The 16905-nt window shown below is 35.8% G+C and overlaps 1 protein-coding gene across 2 annotated transcripts in view; it reads right to left on the minus strand.

Moving 5' to 3' along the window:
* The window catches only part of VPS8 (VPS8 subunit of CORVET complex), a 236051-nt gene that overhangs the window by 157823 nt on the left and 61323 nt on the right, over nucleotides 1–16905 (minus strand). For both annotated transcript variants that reach the window (XM_081062741.1, XM_081062742.1), the window contains 5 exons: nucleotides 15916–15990; nucleotides 15131–15166; nucleotides 14136–14226; nucleotides 13670–13716; nucleotides 12629–12718 (listed from right to left, as the gene is read on the minus strand). In XM_081062741.1, the coding sequence (XP_080918867.1) occupies nucleotides 12629–12718; nucleotides 13670–13716; nucleotides 14136–14226; nucleotides 15131–15166; nucleotides 15916–15990 (339 nt within the window). The remainder of the gene's footprint in view (nucleotides 1–12628; nucleotides 12719–13669; nucleotides 13717–14135; nucleotides 14227–15130; nucleotides 15167–15915; nucleotides 15991–16905) is intronic.

A 16905-nucleotide genomic window follows, 5' to 3' on the forward strand; every position in this document is an offset into this window, starting at 1 on the left:
TGCAAACACTTGGAAAATAAACAAGACACTTCCGAATAAACCAAGAATCAATGAGAAAGTCACAAGAGAAATTTAAAATTACATTCAACTGAATGAAAATGAAAATACAACATATCAAAACTTGTAAAACACAGTTAAAGTTGTGCTAAGAGGGAAATTTATAGCATTAAATGTATACAACAGAAAAAAGAAAAAGTTTCATATCAATCTATACTCTAATTTTAAAAACTACAAAAAGAACAAAATACATCCAAAGCAAACAGAAGAACATAGGTAAGGAGAAATCAATGAAATTAAAAAAAAAAATGGCACTATAATAAGGTTGATAAAACAAAGAGCCAGTTCATTGAAAAAACTCAGTAAAATTGATGAACCTCTAGCAAAACTAAGAATGAAGAGTAGACACAATTACCAATATTAAGAATAAAGGAGGGGATACCACTAAAGACTCTGTAGATATCAAAAGGATACAAGGGAATACTATGAACAACTCTACATGCATGAATTTGACAGCCTAGATGAAATAGACAAGTCCTCAAAAAACACAAACTATCACAAATGCAAATCAAAACCACAATGAGATGTCACCTCACACCTGTTAGAATGGCTATTATCAAAAAGACAAGAAACAAGTGTTGGTGAGGATGTGGAGAAAAAGAGAACACTAGACCACTGTTGTTGGTGTGAATGTAAACTGGTGCAGCCACTATGGTAAACAGCGTCACCACGCAGCAGCTTAACCTAGCCAAGCAACAGCATAACCGTTTTGTTTCCTTCTACCTTCTTCCTTTGTCTCCTTCTCCAAAGAAAGGAGAGTCTGTAAGACGGATCCTTTCAGGGACTTTGCTAAACCTTTGTGTTTGCACCTTATGCCTCCCTGTTTGGTCCCAGAAAGATGACTGGACAGTCAATGACGAGTAAGATTCCTCATGAAAGGAACAACTCAAGCCAGACGCAGTCGCATGGGGACCAACAGGAGAACCCACGGAGTTCACAGAGGTGGGCACAGCCCCCCACCTTCCTCAGGCTAAGGAAAGCCTCAGCTTCTGTGGCTGCATTCCTTCCCAGAATCTGCAAGGGAAGTGATTCAATGAGGTGCTCTCCATCTATTCATATGCATATAGGTTTTTGTCTCTTGGGAAAGTTGAGACTTACAGTCCACCTGTCTGCAGGCAAGGGTGAATGACTTAAATCGGTTTCCTATTATGATGTATATGATTCACAGATCTTGAGATTGACAAGCTTTATCTCCTTCACTTCCCCACCGAACTAATAAAAGCTATTGCGCAGGCCGATTAGGCACCACAGCCCAGACCTTGAGGCTGCTGGTCCCTTGGCCTCTGCACTTAAACTCTATTCATGGCTACTCTCTTTTCTTAACCCTGCGCCATCCTCCTCACTCTCCACAACTCTCATCACGCAGGACACGACAAAACAACATGGAGGTTCCTCAAAAAATTAAAAATAGAACCACCATATGATCTAGCAATTCCACTTTTGGGTATCTGAAAAAACAGAAATACTAATTCAAAAAGATACATATGCACTCCCATGTTCACTGCAGCATTATTTTCAATAGCCAAAATATGGAAACAACCTAAGTGTCCATTGATGGATGAATGGATAAAGAAATTGTGGTATATGTACACAATGGAATATTATTCAGCAATAAAAAAAGAATGAAATCTTGCCATTTGTGACAACAAAGATGGACATCCAGGGTACTTATGCTAAATGAAATAAGTCAGACAGAAAAAGACAAATACTGTACATAGAATCTAAAAAAAACAAAAAAGAAAGCAGCAGCAGCAGCAACAGGTTATAGATACAGAGAACAGATCGGTGGTTGCCAGAGGAAGGGAGTGGGAGAAATGGGTGAGGTGGATCAAAAGGTAAAAATTTTAAATACATTAAAATTAAAATTAAAAATTGGACAACCTAACATACTGTGTAGTTCTATTATATATACCAAGGGATAAGGAGAAGTAGTTCATCATATTTCCAATTAAAATGCTCCAAGAGAAAGTACCTCGCTTTATGAGGCCCATTCCTAAGACTGGATTTGACACTAATGTGTGATTACTGAGATAAATTATGATGTTCTAACAAATGTAACTAGGAGTGCATAGGTAGGCTACCAGGATAATTATGTTCTGGAAGAATTAATGACTATTTTTCAAAATCATTTACTGAAATTATCTTTTAATTGTTTTCACAGCATAATCACCCCCTACCTATTTTAGTAAATACTTATTTTTTTAAAAAAAAGGAACATTAGCGGTCCTAAACACAGATTATACATTATATATAATTTGGAAGAATCAATAACTAAACTGTCAAATTAGTCACAAGTCTGACACAACACTGATTTTTCTTATGACTACTTTGATTTTTCTAAAATATCAAATTTAGGAAAGGTATTTCTCTTTTTATTTTTTCTGCCTGTTTATTTGTTGAGCCTAATGCCATAATTACTTAGTCTGCCTTTAAGTAATCACATTCTAAGTCGCACATTGTAGGGGTGGATAGAGGAGGGAGGCTCTTTACTACTGAGGGCCCAAGGGAGGCCCCTAAATTACCTCTACTTAAGAGTAACTTGGGCTGTGAGAATCAAATAGAGGATCGCATGGTAGGACAGTGCTCTGAAATATACTAAGGGTCCAGACTGGGAGGAATTCCCATTCTGTTAATGTAATCAAGAATGACTCAGAAAGACTCATGTACTGTATGATAAGAATGTATTCCCTGGCCCTACATGTAGTTTCTTACTGTGTTTCCCTTCTGTGTAAAAAGTTCTCATTTCCTTGTTCATCAAAGCCACCACAAAGTATTTGCAAAGGAAAATGTAGTAAGTATTAATGAATATCCCCCTGCCTATATTTTTAAGGCTTTTAATCCTTTAAAGCCTTACATTTCAGTGTTTACAAAGTACTTTCACATAGGAAACACATAATGATTAGGTTGGGCAAGAAGGGACCTTTTTTCCCATTTAGAGATGAGGAAACAGACTCAGCAAGTTTACATGATTTTCCCAGGGTCACACAGCTTGTTAAAATGCAGGTCACCTGTAATCTCATCTACAGCACTCTCTGCCATTTCACTTCTCTTCAACCTACATGTTTACTCTACTTCTCCACCTCTAAATTTTCTTCCTTCCAAACATTACAAATATATCCCTTGAATTATTATAGGGAATTGTCATGGAATGATTTTCCTGGGTGCAATAAGTAAAAAAAAAAAAGATAGTACTATGAACAACTCTACACACATAAATTTGACAATTAGATGAAATGGACCAATATTTCAAAAATCACAAACTATAACAAATCACTCAATATGAAAGAACATTTGTATACCTCTATAATTATTAAGGAAATTGAATTCGTAATTTAAAAATTTCCCTCCTCCAGAAGAACAGGAATTATATTTGTTTGTATGTGCCTTTAAAAAGTCTGGAATAATTCACAAGAACATAACAAAAGCAGTTGCATGGTAGGGTATGAGGAAGGGGTGGTATAGAATGGAAACTGGAAAGATGCCAGGGTAGGGTATATGACTTTTCACCAATTATGTTATATTTGTCATTTTTTGACCCATGTGAATGTGATATCTCTGAAAAAAATAAGCAAAAACAAATAAAAAGAGTTAAATAAATACCTCCAAAATCTTCATGATCGGATGGTTTCATTCTACCAAACATTTAAAGAATTAATATCAATTCTATACAATCTCTTCCAAGAAAATAGAATAAAAGGAAACACTTCCCTAATCATTTTATGAAGTTAGTATTGCTCTCATACCAAAATCTGAAGACATTACAAAAACAGAAAACTACAGACCAAATCTCTCACGAATAAAGATGCAAAAATCCTTAACAAAACATTAGTATATATAATTCATCAATATAAAAACAAAATTATGTATCTTGACCAAGTGAGGATTATTCCAGGAATGCAAGGCTGGTTCAATAATCAAAACTCCATCAATGTAATACACCATATGAACAGGCTAAAGAAGAAAAACCATATGATCATATCAATCAATACAGAGAGAGCATTTGACAAAATTCAACACACATTCATAAAAAAACCACTTAGAAAAATAGAAATACAGAGGAATTTCCTCAACTTGACAGAGTACCTGCAACAAACCTACAGCTAACATTATCTTCAAGGTGAAAGATTGAATGCTTTCATTCTGAGTGGGAACAAGGTAAGTGGGTCTGCTCTTACCACTCGTGTGTGTGTGTGTGTGTGTGTGTGTGTGTGTGTGTGTGTGTGTGTGTAAGACAAAGGACAGGAGGTACAGGAAGGCTCATTTTTAAAAGGAAGTTAGGGGGTGGCCAGTTAGCTCAGTTGGTTAGAGTGTGGTACTGGTAGCACCAAGGTTACAGGTTCAATCCCCGCATGGGCCACTGTGAGCTGAGTCCTCCTTAAAAATTAATTAATGAATTAATTTAAAAATAAAAGGAAGTTAGAATGTTGAAGTAGAAGAGGCATCTTAAGCTCTTTGCGAAGGATTGATGTATTTATAAAAGCATTGATTACTTCATCTGACATCTTTTAGAGTACTCCATTTTCTTGCAGGTGGAGAGAGAAAGATGAGGCAAAGTTTGTTTTGATCTTGAAGAATAGAAAAGTTAAGGTATATTACATTTTAGTGACTGTGAATTAGGTTTAAGTTTTCAATAACTTGTACATATCTCTATCCTACTATGGTAGAGCCTTCAGTAAACAGCACTCTCAGAGGTTGTGCTGAAGAAAGTTTTAACACTGCAGGATATAAATAACTGGAATTGGTAGTGCCCTTATTAAAGTCTATACAGGTGACAGCATATTTGAGCACTTTATATATTATACGTCTGTGATAGTTGTATTCTTTGGTTCTCTGAGAGTGGCTTTTGAGCCATTGACTATATCAGCAAAACTGCTCTTACTACTCTTAAAAAAGGCTGGAAGTTCTAGCCAGCAGAATAAAGTAAGAAAAGGGGGAGAAAGGAGCACACAGAGTGGGAAGAAAAAAACAAAACTGTTCCTGTTTGCAGATGACATGATTGTATGCATAGAAAATCCCAAGGAATCTATAATAAAACCTGCTAGACCTAAGAAGTGAGTTCAGTAAGACTGCAGGATATAAGATAAACATATAAAAATCAATTATACTTTTGCATGCTATTAATGAACATGTGGACACCAAACAACTGCACTCCTGGGCGTTTCTCCCACAGAAATGAAGACTAATGTTCACACAGAAACCTGTACACAAAGGTTTATAGCAGCTTTATTTGTAATAGCCCCAAAATGGAAACAGCCCAGATGCCCTTTAATGGGTGAGTGGTAATCAAACTGTGGTACATCCACACAGTGGAATACAATTCAGCAATAGAAAACAACAAACTATTGATAGGTACCACAACCTAGATGAATCACCAGAGAATTACACTGAATTTAAAAAGTCAATTCCAAAAGGTTACATACTATATAATTCCATTTATATAGCATTTTTGAAATGATAAAATTATAGAAATGGAGAACAATTCGTGCTTGCCAGAGCCTAAGAATGGGGTGGGGGCGGGAGAGAAGTGAGTATGGCCATAAAAGAGCAAACTAACGGGTATGTACAGCGACGGAGATGTCCTATATCTTCACTATCCTGGTTGTGAAGGTCAATATTCTGCTTATGTAGTTATACCACAGTTCTGCAAGACACTGCCCTTAGGGAAAATCGAGTTGAGGATACAATAGGATTTCTCTGTATTATTTCTTACAGCTGAATGTGAATCTTACCCCAAAATTTAAAAATTTAATTTAAAAAAAAGGATACACATAGTCCTCAAGTCTGCCCCTAATTGTTTGTAACTCACTAAATAGGGCTAAACCATACAAATTAACACTTTCAATTTGGCTCCTTAAAGAAACCAAGCCTTTATCTCTTTAGAACATTTAAAATATGACATTAGTTGAAGCCAAATCTACTTCCATATTTTAAGCCTTCTCTTCTAGAATTTGATTATGAAGAGACAAGCTAGACTGACCAGTGGATAACGCTGGGGGCAATTTCCTAAATGCCTGAAAAGGAGCTTGTGGGATCAGCAGTTCTCCATCTCCCCAGTGCAAGGGGTAAACCTGAACTGAATTTCCCACAGGATCTGCAGTGAGCGCTCGGCAGTTGACATTCCCAGGACTAATTCCCAGGACTAACACCACTCTGAGCAGCTGGTGCCCAAACTCAGATAATCCATTTGGAAGGCTGCTCACAAGAGAGCCCTAAAAGAAAGGAAAATGGAAAAGCAAAACCCTCAATCCATCCAGCTAGACCTGGTCTACACATGCTCTCTATGGGATGTTGAGAGATCAAGGGCCTGTGTGCAAATTTCCAGCCCTTCTGCCCTTAAGTTCAGCCCATGCTGTGTGCTGCCTGCTGCTCTTTGCCTCGGGTCTTTCAACACCAACATAATGAGCTACACCTGCTTTAAGAATACTCTTCTCAGTCTCAAAAGCTTGCAGGATGCCCGAGAAATGGCTGAAGTTTTGGTCTTCAGAATTTAAAAAAAAAAAAAAAAAAAAAAAGTAAGTATTTTTCTCATCTATTCTTCAGTGCACAGCCCCATAATTGGCCAAAGATTGTTTTTCTTGTTAAATATTAATGTATATTTAAGACATTCAAGAAAGCAATGTGGATATGTGAATAGAACACTGAGCTGACAGAAAACCTAAATTTAGGCCTCTCAATTGTTTGAGTGACTGAATAAATCATTTTATTGCATCATGACTATTTTACCATCTGCCAACTGAAGGTATAATCTCTGGCTTTCCCTATTTTATAGGGATGATATGAAAAGAAATGAGATAGCAGATGCTTTCTGGAGTAATGACATTAACTCTCATAATTTATATTCTAAAAGTCAATCAGGCATTGAAAACTGAATTGTTTAAAAATGATTCAAAATTTTAGCAAAGTCTAGAATATATATAGCAAAACAGATAAACATTCCTAAAGATAGAAAGATATACAGATTGACAGACAGACAAACAGAAAGCTAGGCAGCAGTTATTAGTATTCAAACACCATTAGCAGCCATACAGATATCTCGCTGTATATATATGTGTGTATATGTATATTTTTTCCTTTATTTTTTTTCAGGTATGATGATAAGAAAATAAATTAGGAAAGACCTGACTCCCCAGAAGCAGCATTTGAAGCAAGCCTCAGGGATAAGAAGGTGTGCTGGGCACCAACAGTTTTCCCTTCCCGAAATCATCTCAGGGAAGCACGAGTTAGACACGGAAAGCCTCACTCTGGGTTTAGCTTTTGGTCTCTATTCACTCTTCGGCATGAACTCTTAATACAAAAACAGCTGCCAACAGCTGCCACAACAGCGTTGAATGATCTGCTCCTCATGGAAATGGAAATGAAGCTGGAAGGAGAGCTTGGTAACAATTACGGTAAGGCTTCATTTTTAAAATCTTTTAAAATTATATTATTTTTCAAATCCTTGTAGCTCGACTCATATTAATAAGTACTACTGTTTATTTATCCATCAAGAAACAAACATGAGTGTGTGAAAGATAAAATAACCCAAAATACATGAAAGTACTTTTCAGGTGATTTTGAAGCAAATGGTCCACAGACAACATCCTGAGAAACACTAATACAGAAATAAAAGATAAGAGTATTGTGAAGAATTCTAACATCTATTGGTTATGTAGAAGAGCAGGAAGAATGAACAAAGAAAGTCAATAAGCAGTGAGAGAGAGAAAAAAAACCTGGAATGTATGATACCAGAGAAGCCAAATGTTTCAGGAAGTCATTAACTGTGTTGAATGCTGTAGAGAATCAGTAAGATGAGGAATAAAAGGGTCCACAGAATTCAGAGACATGGAGGTGAGGAAATGCAGACAACTCTTATAATATGTTTGACTCTGTAAAGAATCTGCAAACAGGAAACGTAAGGCTATTGCGTATGTCGGGGAAAGAAAGGATGTGTTTGCTGTTTGACTTTGTTTTGGAATGGGAAAGCCTTGGCCAGAAGAAAAAGTGATGTTCAAGAGGTACGAAACAAAGAACACTTTATCTCCTTTTAATTCTACTAGTTATTATACAAGTAAATTATAATTATAGGTTCAAATCTTTGCTTAGACAAATAAAAGCCACAGACTTCAAACACATCAAAAGATCCAAAAGCTATTTTCTACAGTTAAGACAGGACAAAATATTGAATTATCTTTAGAGGGAAGTAAAAATACTGAATTGCATTATATATTCTGACTCTTAAGGAAAAGGTGAGATGAGGGGCCCCTCCTCAAAGGTAATGATTAAAATTGAGGCAGCAGGCATGAGTGCCACCTGCTGGTAAAACACAAATTCTCAGTATTTTGACTAAGAAACCGGTCTTCCCTGGATCAGAGGTTATCTGGTTCTAAAGACAGTTTCTTGATAGTGATGCAGAATCTCAGATCTTCCCACCCAGCAAAGAAAGTCTTTTGAAAACATTTTTGGTCTGTTAGCCTCTCTTCATCTCAATACATTCAAGAGTAGGAGATGTATAAAACCAAAAGCTGTTACATCAGCACTAAGTCATTTTAAACTGAAATATACCTTCTCGTAATTTCTACCCGCTTATACTAGCCTGCCTTCTGCAGCATTACAGTAAATCCCTATATGATGACAGCCCTTCATTATATGAAGACAAGCATGTCTCCACTTATTTTCTCCTCAGATGAAACAACCCCAGTATTTGTTTCTAACTGTTGTTTTTAAAACCTCCCACCATCCAAGTTGTGGGATACAGCTTAGTCTGTCAACAATCTATAAAATACCTTAGAGGTTTTATTTCCAACAGTTCACCCAGGGGTTTCCTTACTTTTCTTTATCTAGGCTTTAACACTCTATTGGATCATACTAAGCTTGTGGTCAACTAAAATCCTATCCAGCCAGATTGTCCCAATTCAGTACTCACGCAATTTAATTATTAATATCTGAATCTAATGAAGTCTTGATTTTTACCCTTGTTACATTTCATCTCATAACTATTATGATTGCACTTTTTGTCACAACCATTTTGGACCCTGATTCTAGGTGCCATCTAAATTCGACAAGCCACTCAATAAATCTTCATCCAAATCAAAGATAAAAACTTGGATATAAAAGAGCCCTAACATGTAATTAATACTAAGCCACCAAAGAATACTCTTTGGGTAGGGATGTTTATCTAGCGGCAAATCTATTTACTAATCTATTTCAGCCATGAGGATAATGGAAAATTTAGACAAATGCTTTAATGAAATCAAGATGTTATATAATAGGCATTCCATGAATATACCGTTCGCATATTCCTTTCAAAAGGGCAATTTATGAGTTTAACATGGGCATTTTTATGTGAACTCATAAAAAATGTTCACAAACTGCATTGGGGTTATCAGCGGATAGTTCCTGAACTCCACTCTTCTTTTTAAAATATTACACTTTTAGAGTCAAACTATAATTATTTTATAATTACATATCTAAGGTTAAACACTTAAAACTGTAGATTTGCATCCAATTGGGTATGTATTTCCCTCAACCTAATAGGCTGAAAATCACCTTTTCCTAAAGAAAACAGTCCTCCTGCGTGAAATCAATCGCGTCTCCTCAGCTTGGGCACCCAGGCTAATTGAGGGTGCCTCAATCTGAAAACTGATCCAAAGTTACTTACAAATTATTAACAATGATTCAGATTGTTCAAACAGTATCCTGGGTTATAATTCAAAATCTTGACTTCTGAACAATCATAATGTCACATATGCTGAGCTTCAGCTATTTTCTTAAATATGTTTATCCAGACTTTTTCATGTTAAATACATGGCAACTGTGCTCATGAAAATGGAAGCAAAATAACAACTGTTGTTCTATAACAGAGTGCAGCAGTCCAGATGTGGGCCCTGAAGCCCAGCTGCCTGGATTCTAACCCCTGCTCTATCATTTACTAGCTACGTCACCTGAAACGGGTTATGGAACCTTTCTGTGCCTCAGTCTCATTTATAAAGGGGAATATCAGTGTCTACCTTACAGAGTCAGAAGAATCAAATGAGTTAGTATGTGTAAAGAGTTTGTAACAGTGCCTGCCACACAATAAACATTAAACAGTTTAGATGTTTGTTCTAGTTATCATTTTTGAGCCCCTATTAACAATACCCCTACTCACCCATCTTTTCCTTGTACTTGTCTGAAAACAATAGCATAGTTCAATGGTTAGTTAAGAGCTGGGGTTTGAAGTCAGAAAGACCTGGATTTGAGTCCTTACCAGCAACATTACCTTGGGAAGTCACTTAACTATTCTTCTCTCAGTCTAAATTTCCTCATCTCTAAAATGGGGATTGAAACAGTATCTACCTCATTGGGTTGTGAGAATAAAAACGAATGTCACACCCTTTATATAGAACTTGGCAAGTAGTATATACTCAGTGTATCTGTATCAAAATCTCTTGTCTACCCCTTAGTATTTTGGTAGGCAAATCTGGATCGTACTAGTCTCCTTTCTGACAGGCTTATAGGTCCGTGATGTTTTTGGCATATATCTTTGGTTATCTGCCTCTCTCCACCTTGTGTAGCTGGTCTGTGTTTTAAAGACCGATACTTCTCCCAACATTCCTCCCTATTTCCTTTCTCTTTGGATTGTTTGTGGTTATGTCAAAACTTAAGCATTTCCTATACGTTTTTAGGAGCCCATAACATGGACGTTGTGCCCATATTTTTTTCCTGAAATATTTGCTTTATAAAATATAGAATTTATGTTGAATATATTTTTCATCATTATTACAATCTTTTTCTCTCAAGAGTCCATCCCTTCTACTTCCCCAATCAATGATAAAAAGTAAATCCAGAGTAATGGTTCCCACTATTGTTTCCTTTACCTTCTATGAGACTAAATTATTAATAAATTAAAAATCTTATCAGATACTCTTTTAGCAGAGTGAAACTTCTCACAGGGATCTAGGTGGTTAAAGAATACATAATACTATGGTTTCACTGTAAATTTTATACTTTGTATTAGAAACCATCACTTACATTCTCTGTCATGCTGAGATTCTTTCATAATTTTCCATCAAAACATCATTTTTATTCTTTTCTTCTTTTACAGCTCTCTACCATATTCTCCACATGGTGGCTTCTATCTTACACACACACACACACACACACACCCCTTCTAGCATTCCCTATTAAATGTTTCTTTTCAACCAAGTATACCTTCAAATGGCCAGAGTTCTTTCATGAATATCACCCCTACAACCTCTTAATAACAGATATTCTCCTGTTAAAATATTGTTTTCTTTACTATCTATACTGCATTGCATACAAAAGGGTTTATATACAAGGTGTACTGTTCTCAAAGAGTTTTGTTCTCAAATGCTTTCTTTCTACCTACGTTTTCCTCCTATATTATCTATTTTTATAATTTTATCTGGACTGATTTATCTTCTTTACTGATAAATTTAATAAACCTCCAAACAGTAAATAAAATTTACTCTGCCAGAAACCCACTACTGTGGCATTAAAGAGTACAATTCAGGAAACCAAATCCGTCTCTGATATCCGCCAAATGTTAATTGCTGTATCTATCCTTATCTTCCGAAGGTAAGAGCATCAAATGGAGATAGGAAAAGATACGAACCTGGGCCTGCTCTTGAATATCAAAACCCCTAGATTATGCTAAATATTTCTGCCAACATACATTAAGAAAAATTATCTTGACTAGACTGCAAACTTTAAGGTAACAGGACCATGTATATTTTACTCACTATTGCCCAGTACCTACTATATATCATACCACTAGTCGCCCACTGGCCCACGGGCGAATCCTGCCCACAGCCTGTTTCTGAATTGCTCACAGCTAAAAGTAGTTTTTACATTTTTTTAAGGGTTTGCTGTTGTTTTTTTAAATAAGAATATGTGACAGAGATCATACGTGCCCTAAATTTTCCCATCTGGCCCTTCTTAGAAAATGTTTGCTGACTCCTGTATTATATCCTCAAATATTTGCTGAAAGAGGTGGTAGGGGGAGGGAAAGGAGCTCTAGGAATGGGGAAGGAGAAACAGAGATTTGCAACAAAAATAATTGGAGATCACTACAAACAGTAAAACTGGAATAAAAACTGTACAGGCTTTAAATCATTCCTTGACTTCAGTTTTCATTGAATTCCAAGAGAAACTAAAGATATTTCACTAGCATATTTTAGAGATTGCTTTTTTGTAACTGATCTGTTCATGAGTCACAAGAGCTCCTAGCAGAACTAAATTTAAATCCTGGTAGCTCACCTCTCCTCCAACCAGCCTCGTTAATATAAATGTTAGTCATAGCAAGGTTTCAGCCACTGCAAGGTGTCAATTCGCAGGTATGTACCCATAGCCTTTCCTTCCACACAGCACTGAGTAGCTCCGCCCTAGCACTTCACATTTTATTCATCTGTTTCCACGTGACCTGCTACTTCAAAGTTTAATCCTTTAGAATGCTCCACCAGCCCTGAAATAAAACTTTGAATACTGAAAATTATTTAACCAAATCATGAAAGTTTCATTCTCAAGTAAAATGAAAGAGTAGTGTTAGACCTATTCATAGCAATGGCTCTTAGAAGCACATGAAAGGGCCTACCTGAAAATGCTGCTCCATCACTTGGATTTTTCCCTGGTCTGGGCACTTTTTCAGAGCTCGATCTGCATAATGGAATAGGATTTCTACCATCTGAAAGGAAAATAGCCTTGTATAGAAAGTGAACTACATCTCTAAAGTTTTTTCAATACTTCATATATATATAATCCTCCAAAATAACACAAAATCAGACTTTGTTATTAAAAATATAATTAAAAATTTTAGTGGCTTTATTTCCCATTTTTTAAAGCCTAATTTCTTTCAGCATCAGGGCTAATATTAATTTGCTAATCTTTACTAAAAATATCTGCAGGTTCTAGGGCTTAGTAGCATCTATGTTGTTCAGGAAATGAAACATTGAAGTTAAGCTCTTCAGGAATCCTCTGTTGTAGGTATTTTCCTAAAGTCCCTAAAGAACAGATGGATCACAGAACCCTAAATATTTTAGCAGATACTGAGAAAATCATTCATGAGTCTAAGGGGTGACCAATTTCTATTCATTTTCTAAATGTTTATACTAATTTAGACTATAATTTTTACTAACACACTTACCCAATAGACTAGGAAAACAAAGCCACTATTAAATAGCATTAATCATATTAATCATGTTAATACTAATTTTAAAAAATCAGCCCTCTCTGCTACCTCAGGCAACACATCTGCTTACATATCATTTCTCATGATTACCAGTTTATAAAAAAAAAAAATAACAAATGTCAACTTTCTATGGGCCATAATGAGGTTCAGAAATAATCCAGATCACGGGCTTCCTCGTTTCTGCTATAAACAATAAAATAGTCTTTTGGCTATTTTAGTACTTTATCATCTTCATAAGAGAGTGAGCAAGAAAAAAAGAAAAGGTGATAAGAAGAAATTTAAAAATTTAAAAATTCAAGATGACCCCAGGGAATTATAATCTGACTTGTTTTTTTATACACTGCCTCCTTGACTGTAGCCATTTACCTAATCATGCCCAAAGATTATTAGCAAATATCCAAAGCAAATCTGTACTGTACTCTAGAAGGACCCGATTAAAATACGCACTCGATCTGCAACCACAGCCTTTCGCTTACTGGCATCCCCTGATAATCCTGCAGAGAAGCAAAATCCAACATAAAACAAAGTTAATCCACATCTTCAGGAGTGAAATTGTTCTAGTCTTCTATTTATAACCTATGCTAACAATAGATATATAATTATAACAATCCTTAGGTATCAAAATGTTGGATGACATGCCATAATAGAAACATCTGACATCTATTGACCAGATAGCAGATCAAAGCCCTTCCCTTTTATTCTTATGCAATGAAAGAATTTAAAAAGTGACATTTAAAATTCTTTATCCTGTATTTATCGCTAATCTTTGTCACTGAAACCTGTAAGGTTTGATAACATCTTGTTTATAAACTAGATGAACACTAAGTTAAAAAGCATTCTAGGAGTGATTAGTAAGATTCATTCTCTGCTCTAGAAAAACATAGTCTACTACACCAGAATTCTGTTAACTTACCTACTACTGCTTTTGCTTTTCCCTCATGGAAAGACCATGCAAGAGCCAAGGCTTCTGTAAGACAATCTTGTTTCAGAAGATGATCCACTCTCTAAAACGAATAAATGAGAGAAGCTAGACCCCTTTGTCTAACCAATCATAAGTCAGAATTCCTATTCTACCAAATATCTTTCCAGACATTGTTCCTTAGAAGCTACAATTATTCTAATAACCATGTGAATATCTGATTTCCAAGAAAAATAATTTCTTAAAGCACTAGACAGTACAGTATCTGTATAGGTTAGTGTACTATACTGGAAGTCATAAGGCCTAGATATGAAGAGGAAACAACTAGAATGTCACTGTAACAGAAATAGCTAGTTGTTCATCACAACACCCTTCCACTCACTCCTCCTTAGTAACAAATCCCAAGTTTATCTGAGACAGCAATATACCAGCTAAAGGACATTTAGAAGACTCCCTTGTAGCCACTTAGGGCCATGTGACTAAGTCTAGCTAATGGTAAGTAAGTAGAAGTGTTGTTTGGTATTTCCGGGATGTCACCTTAAAAAGCAGGAGCCAGCCCTTCTCTTCTCTTCCTTCCTTCCTGGAATGTGGACTTAGGAGTTGGAGCTCCAGCACCCATACTGAAATATAAAATGACCTTGACACTAGAATCCACGCACAAGGCTGGTGGAGCGGGAGAGTATGCTAAAGACCTTGGGGCTGCCACACTAGCCACAGACTGCCTACCTACAGATTGCTTTTACATGAGAGAAATCTTGTTGAAGCCACTGTTATTTTGAATTTCCTGATATATAATATGTTGCCAAATCTAATACTAATTTATAGTCAAGTTGTACCAATCAAGTGCATAACAGTTACAATGGTTTTGATGCACACTTCTGAAATCAAAAAACACAAATTCAAATAATCTTTTTCTGCAAAGTCAAAACAGAACTATTAAGATGTTATCAACTCAAAAGCTCTGACATATGAAATTACTCTTCACTCACCTCTCTCCAGTTCCTCAGCATCATCACGTGAACAGACTGGAAAACAAAGAGAAGGAAATTAAAAGAACCACCTTTAACAAACTTGTTTGGGAGACACATATGCCCCAGTCCTACATACCACTTTATATCTCTTTAAGTAAAAACTTTTCACAATATAGTTAGAAGGATTTACTAAAGGGTCTTCAAGGGCCCACATTAAAGAGTAAATCAAACAAATATTTAAACATTAATAAGTCCACAGTCTAAGAAGGAGTTAAATCGATGAACAAGGAACGTCCAATCTCCCTGTACAGGCTTGGGAATATTTGAACTTTCTTAAGGAAGAAATATTTCTGCATGTTAAGTTAAAAGAAAAAGCACAGAAACAAATTGCTATACAAAAAGTTCCTATTTCAGTGATTCTATTCTAAATCAAATGCATTTTAATATATCCTAAGCTGATCTAAGCTAAAGACATCTTAATTACATGACAAATGTACATGATAAGGTATCTTCCTAGGCATGAAACCATAATCTTCCTAGGCATGAAACCATAAATGTGAAGGCAGATTATGAAAGTATATCCCTGAATCAAAAAAATAAGCATCCTATTAGAATCTAAATGAAAGTAAAAGTATGTCTAAAAGTGAGAAAATAAATTAGCTGAAAATCATGACTATCTAACCCCTAAAAGTTTTATGATCAATATTCACTTTGTAATGTATTACCCTCTTTACCAGCAACCTCCTGTAGCCCCAATTATCCTGACACAAACAAATGCCAAGTCACAGAGTGGAAGAGCTTACTTTGGTCCCCAAATAAAAGATCTGACCACCGTAGCTACTGATGGATTGATAACAAGCCTTCTCTCCAACCAAAGCCTGTAAAAATAAATAAATAAATGAATAAAGTAAAGATTACATGAATTAGAAGTCTCATCAAGTTTTGAAGAATGTCAAGTACAGAGACAACATTTTAGGTCAACATGGTTCCGTCCCATAGTGAGTGGGGAAAAGAATGTCAATCAAGTGCCAGTCTGTCAAGTGGAAGCGGCAGAAAAGACAAAGTGCAAAAAGTAATTCTCTGCTTACACAGGGTCTTTTTATTTTTCAGAAGGCAGGAAATGGAGGAACATGCCAACTTCCAAATCTAAAGGAAAACAGTTGCAACCTTCCCATTATTGGATGAAAGGTAGGCACTGCTTCTGGCAAAGAACAGGGCTGACTGAAACGGGTACCTCTAAGTTTTTTGAAACAAATATCAACAAAAAACACAAAAAGAAACAGGAAGACAAAGCAGCATAGTATACGGGAGTCAGCATAGCCCAGCAAAATAGAAAACAAAACCTACTGTCTGATAAATCTGGGTTGCAAACGTTGGCTCTGTCATTTACTAGGTAGGACCTTAAATAAGTTTCAGACTTCTGGCACTGTTTTCACATCTTTGAGAACCATGCACAGTTTCTATGAGGCTTAAATGCATTCATATTTATAAATACCCCAAAATACGTAAGTGGTCTATAACAGGTAACTATGATGATTTTTCTTAATTTTTTTATTATGGAAAATTAAAAATATATACAAGGGAAGAGAAAATAAAATAACGAACTCCATGCATCCATTAACCACCTTCATCAATTGTTAACTCATCTCCCATCTTGTCTCATCAGAGTCCCACAGTATAATTCTGAGATGAATCTCAGATTTTGAGTATTTACCTTATAAAAATTCAATATACACATACAAAATCAGTCCTCTTTAACATAACCACAATTTCATTAACATACTTTAAAAAAT

This window comes from Rhinolophus hipposideros (genome assembly GCF_964194185.1).
Source record: "Rhinolophus hipposideros genome assembly, chromosome: 2".
Taxonomy (NCBI): domain Eukaryota; kingdom Metazoa; phylum Chordata; class Mammalia; order Chiroptera; family Rhinolophidae; genus Rhinolophus; species Rhinolophus hipposideros.